The sequence below is a fragment of the Eretmochelys imbricata genome, chromosome 3 (assembly GCF_965152235.1).
Source record: "Eretmochelys imbricata isolate rEreImb1 chromosome 3, rEreImb1.hap1, whole genome shotgun sequence".
NCBI lineage: Eukaryota > Metazoa > Chordata > Testudines > Cheloniidae > Eretmochelys > Eretmochelys imbricata.
In genome coordinates, this window is record NC_135574.1 from 29,594,465 (window position 1) to 29,609,911 (window position 15,447).

Consider the following 15,447-nt stretch of genomic DNA (forward strand, 5'->3'; position numbering starts at 1 on the left):
GAACGAACCTGCAGACCACCTCAGCAGATCGTTTCACAATCACGAGTTGGCCATCCACCCGGATGTCATATATTCCATCTCCCAAAAGTGAGAGGTTCCCCAGGTCGATCTGTTTGTTACCTGGAGCAACAGGAGGTGCCCAGTGTTCTGCTCCTTTCAGAAACACAGCCCGGGTTTGATCTCGGATGCGTTCCTGCTTTCCAGGGGAGACCGTCTCATGTATGCCTTTCCACCATCCACTCGTGCACAGATTACTGCTGAAAATCCACAGAGTCAGAGCGAAAGTAATTCTGCTGGCCCCAACATTAGTACACCATGTTTCTGGAGCTGTCAGTGGACATTCCTATCGTGTTACCACTCTACCCTGATCTGATGACACAGGACCACAATTGCCTTCGCTACCTGCACCTCCAGTCCTTCCATCTCACATCTTGGAAGCTTCATGGCTAAACCCAGTGGAGCTCCTGTGGCTCGGAACCAGTAAGAAAGGTCCTGCTTCTCAGCAGAAAACCATCCACCAGGGCCACTTATCTGGCCAAGTGGAAGAGGTTCACTTGCTGGTGTGCCCAACATCACATTCCTCCACTCCAGGCGTCTGTACCACTCATCCTGGAGTACCTTGTGCACCTCAACCAACAAGGCCTGGCAGTGTCATCCATCAAGGTACAACTTGCTGCTATCTCAGCCTTCCACCTGGGCACATCTGGACGCTTCATATTCACTAACCTTGTGATAGGATGTTTCCTTAAGGGCCTGGAACAGATATATCCTCAGGTTAGACAGCCTCTTCTGGCATGGGACCTTAATCTGGTCCTCTCCAGAATAATGGGACCCCCATTCGAATGGCTGGCGACTTGCTCCCTTCTCTGCCTGTCATGGAAGGTAGCCTTCCTGGTCGCCATCACATCAGCCAGGAGGGTGTTGGAGGTAAAGGCCCTTACCTCCAATCCACCCTATATGGTCCTCCACAAGGACAAGGTGCAAGTAGCCAAGACATTTTTTTACCTGTTTTCTATCCCAAGCCCCACAACAGTACCCAAGAGCAAAGCCTCCTGTCACTGGATGTTTGGCAGGTGATGGCATTCTACATCGAGTGCACAAAGCCGTTCAGGAGGTCAAACCAGCTGTTCGTGGCAGTGGCAGACTGAAGGAAAGGACTCCTGGTCTCATCTCAAAGATTATTTTCCTGGATCACGGCCTGTATCTGCACATGTGGTGAGCTGGCCAAGGTCCCAGCACCGCCTCTTAAGGCTCATTACACAAGGGCACAGGCCTCATCAGCTGAATTCCTGGCTCAGGTCCTGATACAGGAAATCTGCAGGGCAGCTACTTCGTGCTCGGTGCGTATGTTCACCTCTCACTGTGCCATCACACAGCACGCTAGAGATGATGCAGCTTTCGGCAGAGCAGTGCTCACATCAGCAATTCCTTAACTCCAACTCCACCTCTGGGGTAGAACTTGGAAGTCACCTGACTGGAATCGACATGAACAAGCACTCGAAGAAAAAAAAATGGTTACTTACCTTCTTGTAACTGTTCTTCGAGATGTGTTGTTCACGTTCTTTCCAATACCCACCCTCCTACCCCTCTGTCGGAACAGCCAGCAAGAAGGAACTGAGGAGGGGCCAGGTCAGCAGGGTCATATATTGAGCGCCATGAAGGCAGCACTCCAGGGGGCTCCACAGCCAACCCGACAGGAGCTGCTGGGGGAGAAATTTCCAGCAACTGTGCATGCAGAGCATGCACACCTGATTGCAATGGACATGAACAACACATCTCGAAGAACAACAGTTACAAGAAGGTGAGTAACCATTTTTTATAGAATTCAAAGCAGCGTTATCTGTTAAATCTTCCGTACCAGGTAGACACTCAGAGTGTAATTTCTTCCAACCAGCAGATGCACAGAATTGCGAATTGTTTTCATGACATTACCACTCATATATGGGACTTGTTGGCTTACAAAGCTCAGTTGTTTTTATCTCCTGCAGGAGGATCATGTATAGTCTTCCCCTAACTGAAAGAAAGGCCTGAACAAAGGAAAAAATGGAGTAGGCCTCAGAGGCTTAGTAGGAGCTCCAATCATATGTTTGCATGCAGCTGCCTCAGCTACAGTACTTGGGGCACCAAAAGACTGCTGTCTTTTTGGTTCTGTGACTAATGAAACAGGCATCACAGGACTACAACATGCATCATGGCTGATTGCTGTAGAAACTCCAGAGACAAGAACTGCCCACAAAGCTTGGCTTTTCAGATAGACCAGTCAGGATCTCTGTTCCCTTGTAGCTGAGCTCTTAGGGAAGCTCAAACTCAAAGGGAACTCTAAGGAAAGGAGGTGTTGCAGGACAGAAGGAATGGTGGTCATCAATTTGGGACTACACCGTCAGTAGATGGAATAACCTTCAGAGAGAAATTCTTCCTCCTTCTACAACTCAGTCTTTTGCTCCCCTGATACCATCACACAATGATCTTGGATAACTCTTGCTCTAGCTCTGTGCTGTAAGCCCTGTGATACGCAGGCCCAGGCTCAGTATTGCCTCCAGACCTGGCCTGACTTACTCCATTATCTCTACAAAGAAGAGTTGGAGGGTGCTGGTACTTCTCTCTTCAGAAAAGCATCATCAGGAAGTCTAAACCATCACTCCTGCAGCAGCATTCTTACATATTGAGCCATTCTGACCTCTTCAAAAGGCCCTGGAGATGAATAAAGAAACTATTCTGTCTGCAGCATTTGCAGAAGCCAGTCCAGCTCACTCCCAGCCACAGGGACTTGGGGAGATGATCAGCATAGGGGACCTCTGTGAGATACCAAGAGAAAAGGCACACAAAGTTCCCAGTTCTTCTAAGATATAAACATATTGCATCTTATTGGAGGAACCCTTTCACCTCCCAGTTGGAAGTACTTAGCCCCTTTCGGGGTGCAGCTTCTGAGACTGCCCAACTCCTACATCTTTCACCTCTGAAAAGCTTCTAGTGCTGTCCTGAGCAGGGCAATAACAGTCTCAGGGAAAGAAAAGGCCCTTTACTTAACAGAAGAGACATTATGTCACAGAGCTCCTCTGGTAAATATGGTAGCCAGAGCACTAGAGACATAGAGAGAAACAGGCTTAGGATTTAATCAAAAGAGAATAGGATGCTCTCTGCCCAGAGAAAGACATCCCCCTTTAGCTCTCTGAGCTTTCAGCTTCGGAGCAGTCCTGTTTGACAGTCTGATCTCACTGTAACCCAGCCATTGAGACAGTAGAGTATGGAGGTCAATTAACTCTGGGAAGGAGATGATCCACGGAATTGGTAAAGAGTTCCTGATCCTTATTCTTGGGATAAAGAGGACCTCATTCTCTAATTTCCGGATGTTAACATTGGAGGTGTAAAAGCTGATGCAATTAGTCTTAGAGTACCTAGTATTTAAATATTCATACAAAGCCCTCAAAGCTTTTTGCATGCTCTGACGAATGAATGATGGAAAATAGCAATTTCATGTATATAGTCCATCAAGGAGATGTTAAAGTCCCCAGATCTGCTCCTGAGAGAATTTCATGTGGAATGCAAGAGAAGATGCAGCTATATCCAGTTAAAAAGGAGAAATACTATCCTCTGAAGGCTCAGAATAGCACTGAAGATCCCCTTTGAGAGAAAAATGGAAACTTCATTTGCTGGACATTGAGATATTTGGGATCTTTTCTGCAAACTTCAGTCTACATTACCTAAGATCCTTCAGCAAGCATCAGATCACTGCAAAAACGAAGTAAATCAAGAGATTTTGTGGAAACGAGCAGTCAGATTGACTAAGACGCTGCCCTACTTTGGTTTGACCTCTCTACCGTGTGATACTACAGAAATATTAGGAATCTGTCTTCTTACTTTTTGGCTTCTTTAGTCAAAGCTGTGCAAGGAATGGGGGGAAATATCACAATGATTAGCCTGGTCTGAGTGCATAGACTGTGACTGAAGCTGAGGCCTTCTGACTACTCCTTGAAAACCAGATTGACAACTTTTCCCTTTCAAGGAAAATTCTTGTTTGGGGAGGAATTCAGGTGGCTTCAGCAAATCACTGTCAAAGACTCCAGATCTCCCTCAGCAGTCTCCCATTTCCGCCATCTAGTATGGCTTCCAGACCTCCAGGGGCATCCAACAATACCAAAGTTTATTTAGCAGCCACAATCCTCGTTAAACAGGAGAGGTAGGTTCAACTGGAGAAACTTCATTCATGTTCAAAATCAGGATGAGAGAGACACTCAAAGTTCAGACAAGGTCTATAGATCTGTGCCCACAATGCTGTCATAGGCAGAAGGTTTAAAGACGTATTCCATGCCTATGCCTAATCAACAATATACACTTGAGTCATGGATACTGTAGCATCTGGGTATTCTGTAGAGTTAAATATAGCATTTTCTTATTCATCCTGTCCTAAAAGGAAGAGAATGTAATGGGTTTTTAATCACCCATTGTAAAAAGAAGCTACTGCCTTATCCCAGAGTGGCCATCATCTACTCTATTTATTTTATAATGCAGAAAGCCGTAGCTTGCCTATCCCGCAACCTGGAATTGTAGAGTTAGCCTTTTCTTAGGGACCCCGGATTCAGAATGGAATCTCTGAAGTAGACTGCACAGGCATTAACTGGGGGTCATTTTTGTAGCTCCTTAAGGGTCTCTGCAGTGTCCATTTACATATCCTAATTTTACCTGTTTTCTCCCTGTAATCGTTATGGTCTGTGATTTTGGTTTAAAAGAAAAATCAGATCACATGTTGGTTTATGTTACTTGTGATAACCAAACCAATACTACTTTACAACTTGTCAGTCACCCTCTAAATGGGGAGTCTAGAATATCTGACTGGACCTCTGTCATGGTAGCTCTGACAGCAATACGTTTCCTTGAGAAAACAGAAATTTGGTTTTGGTGTTTTTTGTTTTTTGTTTTGTTTTTAATTCTGTTTTCAGCTGTTACTACTTATTTTCTTTCACAGAATTGAGGGTAAGGTGGGTGAGAAACTTTCTGTGGTTTACAAGTATCTTGGGATGGAGAGATTAGATAAGAAGCAATGGTGCAAGAGTATTTGTGATACTTATACTGTACTTTATCCAGGATTTCTTTTCATTGTTGCGATCTGGACTCTCTGGAATAAACCTAGTTGAAGCTTGAATTTAGGGAAGTTGAACTCATATCACTTTGAACCAGTATGCTAGCAGACCTGATATTGACTCTTCTTTTATTGATTGTTCAGCTAGGAGCAAGGAGTATGGATAGTCAGGGCCTTTATGTTGCTAAATTAATGAAGTACTAGCAAGTGTTTTTAAGGATAAAACCTGTGCTTTGCTTTAAAAATTATATTTTCTTGTAGAGCTTAACCTTCCCATTCTTCCAAAATAGCTTTTCCGTTCATTTAAATTGTTCTTTCAAGCATTAAAATAAAAACAAAACAAGACCAAAGAACTCAGCCCCTAACTGGTCTTAGTGCCTAACCAAAAAAAAAAAAGCTGTGTCTGTCTCTGTCTGCTCTTTTAGGGCCTAATTCAAAGCCCATTGAAGTCATTTGAGTCATTGACTTCAGTGCGCTTTGGATCAGGCCCATAGTATGCATACTCAGCTTTGTTAATACTGGAACCTAGGCTAAGTCACATTTCCTTTTTAATTTTTTTTCAATCTCGAAAGATATGTTTTAAAAAAGAAATGAGGCGTTACCAGGAATAGTCATTTTGTCAGTGTCAAGGTTCCTCCCCCGCTCTGAACTCTAGGGTACAGATGTGGGGACCTGCATGAAAACCTCCTAAGCTTACTTTTACCAGCTTAGGTTAAAACTTCCCCAAGGTACAAATTAATTTTATCCTTTGTCCTTGGAATATCCACTGCCATCACCAAACTCTAACTGGGTTTACTGGGAAACGTAGTTTGGACACGTCTTTCCCCCCAAAATCCTCCCAACCCTTGCACCCCACTTCCTGGGAGAGGTTTGGTAAAAATCCTCACCAATTTGCATAGGTGACCACAGACCCAAACCCTTGGATCGGAGAACAATGAAAAAGCATTCAGTTTTCTTACAAGAAGACTTTTAATAGAAATAGAAGTAAATAGAAATAAAGGAATCACCCCTGTAAAATCAGGATGGTAGATACCTTACAGGGTAATTAGATTCAAAACATAGAGAATCCCTCTAGGCAAAACCTTAAGTCACAAAAAAGACACACAGACAGAAATAGTCATTCTATTCAGCACAATTCTTTTCTCAGCCATTTAAAGAAATCATAATCTAACACATACCCAGCTAGGTTACTTACTAAAAGTTCTAAGACTCCATTCCTGGTCTATCCCTGGCAAAAGCAGCGTACCGACAGACACAGACCCTTTGTTTCTCTCCCTCCTCCCAGCTTTTGAAAGTATCTTGTCTCCTCATTGGTCATTTTGGTCAGGTGCCAGCGAGGTTACCTTTAGCTTCTTAACCCTTTACAGGTGAGAGGATTTTTCCTCTGGCCAGGAGGGATTTTAAAGTGGTTTACCCTTCCCTTTATATTTATGACAGTCAGAAACCACTTCTGGAATAGGAACTTTTGGAGGCCTTAAATGTTTCCCAAACTACTTACTTTGGGACATGTTTTTCTCAAAATAACATAAATGGGTTAATTTTATTTTTGGTGAAACACTGTGTTTATTATATTGTTTCAATTAAATCGATTATTACTTGCGATTTTTTGCAATTACATAGACTGGTATGGTGCGCTGTGATACAGCTGTTGGAACGCCTGACTACATATCGCCTGAAGTCTTGAAGTCACAAGGAGGTGATGGCTGCTATGGACGGGAGTGTGATTGGTGGTCCGTAGGAGTTTTTCTCTTTGAGATGCTTGTTGGTGAGTAATAATTTAGTTCATTAAATTTTTCCCCCATCCCCTTCTGGAAACTTCTATTCAAGAACTTTTATCATCGAATCATAGACTACTGGGGTTGGAAGGGACTTCAGGAGGTCATCTAGTCCAATCCCCTGCTCAAAGCAGGACTAACACCAACTAAATAATCCCAGCCAGGGCTTTGTCAGGCCGGGCCTTAAAACCACTAAGGATGGAGATTCCACCAGGTCCCAAGGTAACCCGTTCCAGTGCTTCACCACCCCTCTCCTAGTGAAATATATTTTATGATTCAATTATCCTTATATAGCAACAAGTAAGACATATGGATGCATCGAGACAGTTCAGCCTGTGACTGCTTCTGCTTTTGGCTAATTCTTGTACTCTCTGGTCAGGATTTTCCATTGTAAAGCACTGGACCATTAGGTCATGTAAGGTATATGAATATTAGATCCATTATAGCGGACCCTAGCCATCCAAGGTTGTAAACAAGCCTCAGAGTCTAGTATCAGAGCATTGGTGAGGAGTCTGGAACTGAGCATGATTACTCACTATCCATACCAACATGTTCTGGGAACACTTCAGGAACAGATACGTTTCTAAGGTTCTGGGGGAAGGAAAGCTCCTCCCGAGTCTGCAGTCATTGAAATGTTAATGCCTCTGAGGATGAAGCACATTTGACTTATGAAGGCTAATTAGTAAGTTGAATCCCAGGATCAATTTAATCAATGCACCTTAATAGTTAATATGTTAGAAGTCTGTCCTGTAGTGCCAAGACAGAGCTTCATTTTCATTTTTGTTTTGTGGTTGGGACCTCTTTTCTCTCCTCCAGTACATCATCAAATGTGGGGAACACCAGTATTTTGAGAGTCTGAGTTTTTATCGTTGAGGGGCTCACTAGCTCAGTTTTCTCTATAATCTGGGGTTTCATTTGGGAGAGTTAATGATACTTCATGGTTTGTATACATTTCCTCTCCTATGGCCCATCTTGTTTGTGATGCTTCTAATTACCACGTTTCTCCATCTCTATTAGTTTTTTTCCCCCTCTTACTCCTCAACCTCATTTCCTTCTCTTCTGCATGCTCTCCTCTTCTTTGCTTCCTTCCTGTTTGTTTCATTGTGACTCTTAGAACCATAGAAATGTAGGGTTGAAAGGGACCTCGAGATTCTCCCTGCACAGAGGCAGGACCAAGTATACCTAGACCATCTGTGACAGGCATTTGTCTAACCTGTTCTTAAAATCCTCTAATGACTGGGTTTCAACAACATCCCTTGGTGACCTATTCTAGTACTTAACCACCCTGATAGTAAGAGAGTTTTTCCTAATATCTAACCTAAATATCCCTTGCTGCCGATTAAGCTGATTACTCCTTGTCCTACCTTCAGTTGACATGGAGAACAGTTGATCACCATCCTTTATATAACGGCCCATAACATATTTGAAGACTGTTATCAGATTCCTGAAAGTCTTATCTTCTGAAGAAGAAAACATGCCAGTTTATTTTACCCTTTCCTCATAAGTCAGGTTTTATAAACCTTTTGTAATTTTTGTTGCTCTCCTCTGGACACTCTTGAATTTCTCCAAATCCTTAAGTGTGGTACCCAAAACTGGACACAGTAGTCCATCTGAGGCCTTACCAGTGCTGAGTAGAGCAGGACAGTTACCTCCCGTGTCTTCCCTATGACACTCCTGTTAATGCATCCAAGAATATTAGCTTTCTTTTTACAGCTGCATCACGTTGGTGACTCATATTCAATTTGTGCTCCACTATAACCCCGAGATCCTTTTCTGCGGTACAACTGCCTAGCCAATTATTTCCCATTTTGTATTTGTGCATTTTATTATTCCTTCCTAAGTGAGGTACTTTGTATTGTCTTTATTGAATTTCATCTTGTTGGTTTCAGACCAATTATCCAATTTATCCAGGTTGTTTGGAGGACAGGATTAGAATTTAAAAGTGCTTGCAACTCTTCCTAGCATAGTGTCTTCTGCAGATTTTATAAGCATCCTCTTCACTCCTTTCTCCAATTAATGAAACTGATGAATAGTATTAGATCAGGATACACCCTGTAGGACCCCACTAGATAAGTCCTCCCAGTGTGACAGCAAACCATTGATACTTTGGCCTTTCAACCGGTGGTGCACCCACCTTTCAACAATTTGATCTAGATCACATTTCCCTAGTTTGCCTATGAGACTGTAATTTGAGATGGTGTCAAAAGCTTTATTAAAATCCCCATCCGTCCACAAGGCCAGTAGCCCTAACAAAGAAGGAAACTAGGTTGGGTTGTTATGATTTGTTCTTGACAAATCCATGTTGGCTATTAATTATCACCTTCTTATCCTCTAGGTGTTTATAAATTGTTGAATAATTTGCTCCAGTATCTTTCCAGGTATCAACATTAGTCTGACTGGTCTATTATTCCCTGTGTCCTCTTTGTTCTCCTTTTTGAAAATAGGTACTATGTTTGCCCTTCCCCGGTCTTCTGGGACCTCACCCGTCCTCTATGGTTATGTCTCCACTGAAATTGAAAACCTGTGGCTGGCCCTTGCCAACTGACTCTGGCTTGCGGGGCTGTTTAATATCGGTGTAGATGTCTGGGCTTGTGCTGAAACCCAGAGTCGAGGGCCTTGTGAGGTCAGAGGGTCCCAGAGCTCGGGCTGCAGCTCAAGCCAGAACGTCTACACCACAATTAAACAGCCCCACAGCCCAAGTCCCGGGAGCTCGAGTCAACTGGCAAGGGCCAGCTGCAAGTGTTTAATTCCAGTGTAGACATATACCCTATGAGAGCTCTAACATCATCACTAATGGTTCTGGGATTGCTTCAGCTATTACCTTAAGGCTTAAGATCTTAGTGTGAATTTTATTAAAGTCTGCCCACTTGAATATATCTGACTTATCTAAATATTCTTTAACTTTTCATTTCCCTGTGGTTTGTGTCTTCTCTCCACGTCCCGTCCCCCCGTTAATATTAATTGTATTAAGCATCTGGATAAATTCTCTTTCTTAGAGAAGACTGAAACAAAATAGACATTAAACATCTCAGCCTTCTTGGTGTTGTCCATTATTATCTCTTCTTCCCCACTATGTAGTAGACGTACATTTTCTTTCATCTGTTTTTTTTATTGCCTTATATGTCCCTGTTAAGTGTAACTCATTTTGTGCCTTAGCCTTTCTGTATTTTGTCCCTACATGCTTGTGCTATTCTTTTGTGCTGATCCTTGGCAATGTGTCCATGTTTCTATTTCTTGTAGGATTCCTTTTTGGTTTTCAAGTAATTGAAGAGACTCCTGATGCAGCTGTATTGGCTTATTATTATCTTTCATTCATATCAGGATAGTTTGCAGTTGTGCCTTTAATATCGTCTCCTTGATAAACTGCCAGCTCTTCTGAACTTTTTCCCCTCAGATTTTTCCCGTTTCCCCATCTCATCTCCTGGGAATGTTTCTGTTTAGGTTTTAACCTGTTTATGGTTCCTCTGCCCTTACTGTTCATATTTCCTTTTCTCTGTTCATTCTTCATGACCTTAGTTAAGGCTTTGACACTGTGGATCATTTTGTCTCCCAGCATTATCTTCATATGGATAGTTACATGAGCCTCCCTTTTCCCCCCCTGTCCTGGATCCGCTGTTATTTGCATAACTAGTCTTTTTCGGTTGCTGATGACTGCTCCATCTCTCTGCACCATCGTTCCTGCTCCTTTGTATCTCACAATAGTTTAGTTGTCAGTTTGCTTTTTCCATCTACTTTCTCCTCAGATATCTTATTTCAGCCTTTAACTACCTTTACAGTCATGATACTCAACCATGTCTACCTTTTAATATTTTTCAATGACTCCTGCTTGTGCACGCTCTCTCCTTATACTGAGCTGTGGCTCAACTTCATTCAACTAAATGTTTACACATATAAGTGTTTTCTCTTAAATAAGAGCATCATCAATTTGCCTCTTTGACTTGAACCCGACAATACATATAATTGATGTCTTGCTTATATCTGATTTACTCCTCCTGCATCACAAGCATATATTGTTTGTTTGTAAATGTTCTTCTCAACATTTCAGCAACATTGCCCATGTACAATACTGCCTAAAGTCCAACTTCACTGAAGTCCGCATCCATGGTTTCCTCTCTTCTTTCGTAGACTATTGCAGATAGCTTCTTTTCACCACCAAGGATATGCAGACTATAGCTGCTTGCCTTCTCACACACACAAAGTTCAGCTATATCATCCCCATCTTAAAACCACTCCAATGCCACCTCATTAATTTGAGGATCCAGTTCAAAATTACCTTTTCAGTTTTAAATACCTTGGTAGACCTAAGTTCTCTGTAAGCTGTGCGGATGTGCAGCAGCCTATTTAGTGCCGTGCAGGCACTCCGGGAGCCCAGGTGCTGCAGGGAGGAGAGAGAGCTGGGGGGAGTCCTCTCTCCTTGCCATAGCCCCAGAACACTCTCCTACACCCCAAGCCCCTCATCCCCGGCTCCACCCCAGAGCCTGCACCCCAACCCTTTGCCCCAGCCCTGTGCTTCTTATCCCCAGACCCAGCCCTGAGCCCCCTCCCACACTCCAAACCCCTCGGCTCCACCCCTATCATATGAATTATGTTATGTGCACCAATATGAAGATGACGTGTCACACATCACCTCCATATTGGTGCACATAACAAAATTCTGCACATAGGTGAGAAAAATTAGAGGGAACATTGCAGTAGACTTGCTTCAGCTTGTTAAACAATCCTTCCTTCTATTGCCCTCCATTCCTTCTGCTAATATAGCTCTGAACACTTTTAATAAAAAAAAAAAAAAACAATCCTTTGCAGCTCTTGCAGTCAGGAACAGTGGTTGAACTTCTTGGCCTCGTTGATTTCCTTATTTCAAATTTCAGCTGAAAATATCTGTTCTCTGTTGGCTTTACTTCTTAATAGTTCTGCTTCTGACTTCATCAATTTTAATTTATATTTAAAATAAGGCTGTAGAGCATTTTGGGATACAGTTTATATGAAAGGTGCTACACCGAATGAAATTGTATTACATTTTATTGTACATTAGATACAAAGCTGAAGTATTAGTTGGAAAGCAGAGAATTGGGCTGCCAAGAGAGGGATTACCTTAGTTGAGGGGATACTAGGGTGGTGATGAATGGCTTTGATAGGAGCCTTTTATGATGGTGCTGAAGAGAAAAGGGGAGAGAAGACCCTTTTAGAGTGAAGAAGGAGGGAGCATTGGTAGACCATGGAATCTGTGCATCTGATGGATGTAGGGTGACCAAATGTCCCGATTTTTGGGTCTTTTTCTTATATAGGCTCCTATTACCCCCCACCCCCTCTCCCAATTTTTCACACTTGCTGTCTGGTCACCCTAAATGGATGATTTCTGTAGGAACCATACTAGGACTAGTTGGGAGGTCACAGCAGAGTCTGGGAGTTTAATTGATACTAATGTGAATGCTAACTTGTTCTTTCTTGGAGCCTATTTGTGTTTGGTTCTTCTCTTTTATATCCTCCTCAAGAGCAAAATGGCTTCTATGTATTGGTTTGTAGAGATTAATAAACTTTCCACATGGTGAAAATGTTCTAATTGCTGATAATTTATCGAATCTGTTAAATCAGAATGCCTTTTTCTGCTGAATGTTTTCCTTCTGATGGACAAAATAGGTAACTTGGTCAGTAAACATATTCCTCAGGGGCTTTTTTCATTAAAGTGTGTTTCAACTCTGAAAGAGAATTATGTAAAAATGTCCGCCTCTTGGTCAACGGATCTGTTCTTTTTGCATATTCAGAGTGTTAGCTGATCACTTTGGTGACAAATACATTTTGATTGCTGTTTGTTCTTGTTAGAAGTGCAGAACTGAAACCACTAAGAGTTAATTGTGAATTCTATTCCACAACATCCATCAACCGAAATGTTTAATGGTTCCAATCAATTACTCCTATCCAAGCCCCTTGAAGTCAGTGGATTTACAAAGGTGTTACTGAGGGCATAATTGAAAGACACTGTATGAGTATGACAGATCTGTTTTGGTGTGCAGAAACTTCAGTAATGATGGTGGAAATATCGTAGCTTGATTCCCCTGGGCATAGGCTTAGTTTGTAGTGTGGGTATTTAGGGGGGAAATAGTTTTAGTTGTAAATGGAGTACATATGATTTTTTTTTAAAATTGAGATACAATAAACATGGATCAAGCAATCCCATTTTTATACAGCCACTTTTCAGAATAAGCCTGAACTTTATAATTTATAGGTCTGCTTTCTTTTTTCTCTGTCTATCTTAAAATACTTAAATTTTAAATTAAAAATCTTAACATTTATGCATGTTTTATTTTAGGGGACACTCCATTTTATGCAGACTCCTTGGTAGGAACATATAGTAAAATCATGGATCACAAGAATTCATTAAGTTTCCCAGATGATGTGGAAATCTCTAAGCATGCAAAGAACCTCATCTGTGACTTTTTAACGGACAGGTACGTGTGTGTACTACATTTGTACAATCTCTCTTATAGTGGGTGCAAACACACTTGCTGTATCTTAGAACAATGGATTCCTTCCCCTTAATTGTGCTATCTAAATCATTCTCATTTTGTGAGAAATTAACCGTATCTTCTGCTTTCTAGTGGCTGGCTGTTGTGCAAACTCTGTTATGTTTAACTAAAACTAACGTTTTCATGAGTACTTCTGGCAATAATTACATTGTCTGCACTCTTCCTAAGAATTCAAAATTGCCCCAAAGAAAATCTTTCCTAGTGCCATGCAAACAAGGTCCAAAATACAGTAACAATGTTTGAAATACATTGTGAGTTCCTTGAGACAGGGACCAACTTGTCTTGCATTCATTAAGCGCTGAGCGTGTCGTCAGCGCTCAGTAAATAATAATGAAAACAGATACATTATCAAAAATAGAGAATTTTATGCAGAGAGTTATTCTAGTTTTCTTAGAAGAGATTTTCTTAGATATGCTTTTTAAAACCTGCTTTTGAGGTAAGAATTTACAAGTATAGCTAATTTCCCCACAAAGAGGAATGATTCTGGATGTAAACTGCTAGATGAGATCTCGTCTTGTATAATAGAGCTCCTCATTGGTATTAAGCTGATGTAGCATGTTCTTGCCCCAGCCACCTCCACCTCTCTCTCTCCCTTCCTCCCTCTCACCTATGTTTTGCTATCCTCCTGTGCCAGGCACTAGCACAGCCTAGGAGATGCTGCAATGGACACAAGAGCTACACAGTGCAGAATCAGAGGAATAACTAATTCCCTGGTGCCCTCTGCTCCCTAGTGCTGAACAGAGCCTGGCCACAGTAGAGAATCTAGCCCGGTAACTGACTGTGTAGAATGATTGATTTAAAAAAAACAACAACTAAAAAAACTTAAAGAAATATGTATCTGGTGGTATGTACTAGTTCTTTATTTCAAAGATGGACTGTCTGGTCTGTTGAGTAAGATTACATGCAGCTAAAGAAATACCATTCATGAAAGAGCTGCTTTAGTGGGGATTTGTCTTGTTCAAGACCCAGGATGGCTGAAAGGTGGAGAGGAGATATGAGAAGAGTTTAATAATATAAAAGTGTCCAGGAGTACTTCCCCCACGTGTGTACATCTTCCTGTTTATATTAAATGTGTGCTTGGGGGATTTATTTAAAACAGATGCTCTCTTTCTGTATACATAATCACTACTGAAGCACTTAAAGTGACAAGAAGGAATGAGCATCTATCATGTGACTTATCTGTTCAAGTCCATAAGTTATTTTTATGTTCTGAGAGCTATGTTAAAAGATAGTCTTATATAAAGAATGTTTGTTGTCACATCTAAAACTTGCCACATGGTGTCTTTGTTGTAAATGTAAGCAAAAGGCATGTAAGGGTTATTTTTCAGGGGAGGAGGATAGAAGTTTTGAAATATTTATTTCATTGGAATTTTGAATAACCGTTCTGTGTACTAAGCCAGACCTCCCTTCATTTGCGTCCTAAGGTTTGTCATGTGGTTTGGCAGACTTTCTAAGTTTGCAGTTAATTTTTTTTATTTAAAACTTGTGCCTGTGTGCTCCCTTTCTACACAAAATCTAGATGGAAAAATATTTTACTCCACACGTGGCAGATTCAGAATTCTAGCCATTTTAGTACGTGCAGAGAGAGTGCCTGCTAAGAAACTGGGAGCATTTTTAATATGAGAAACAACAGATGATTTGATTTTAATTAAAGTTCGCCTGAATTACATTGACTGCCCATATCTCTTTGAACCTTAATTTTGTTTAAAGTCTCTGTGCACTTAAGCGCAAAGTCACAAGTTACTTAACAAAAATGGAGTACTGATTTTTCTAATGTGAAATTGGGTTAATTACTATGTTTAGAGAGGTGCGACTTGGGAGAAATGGTGTAGAAGAAATTAAACAGCACCCTTTCTTTAAGAGTGATCAGTGGAACTGGGATAACATTCGAGAGAGTAAGTAAACTGTAGTTTATATTTTGAATATGTTCAATATTTGCATAAACAGCTACTGTTTTAACAGTGTGGAATTAAAAATGTAAAACACTTAAAATATTCACGTAACAGTTTTGTACAGTAATTTTTTGGGTCTCAAGGGGTGTCACATAGGCTGTTTTTCTTACTATTGTTCT

General features: G+C 41.4%; 1 protein-coding gene across 1 annotated transcript in view; it reads left to right on the forward strand.

The window, feature by feature from the left end:
* ROCK2 (Rho associated coiled-coil containing protein kinase 2) overlaps window positions 1-15,447 on the forward strand; it is a 149,485-nt gene that overhangs the window by 108,721 nt on the left and 25,317 nt on the right. Inside the window, exons 6-8 of the mRNA XM_077812517.1 lie at window positions 6,698-6,842; window positions 13,160-13,298; window positions 15,180-15,271. Of these exons, the coding sequence (XP_077668643.1) occupies window positions 6,698-6,842; window positions 13,160-13,298; window positions 15,180-15,271 (376 nt within the window). The remainder of the gene's footprint in view (window positions 1-6,697; window positions 6,843-13,159; window positions 13,299-15,179; window positions 15,272-15,447) is intronic.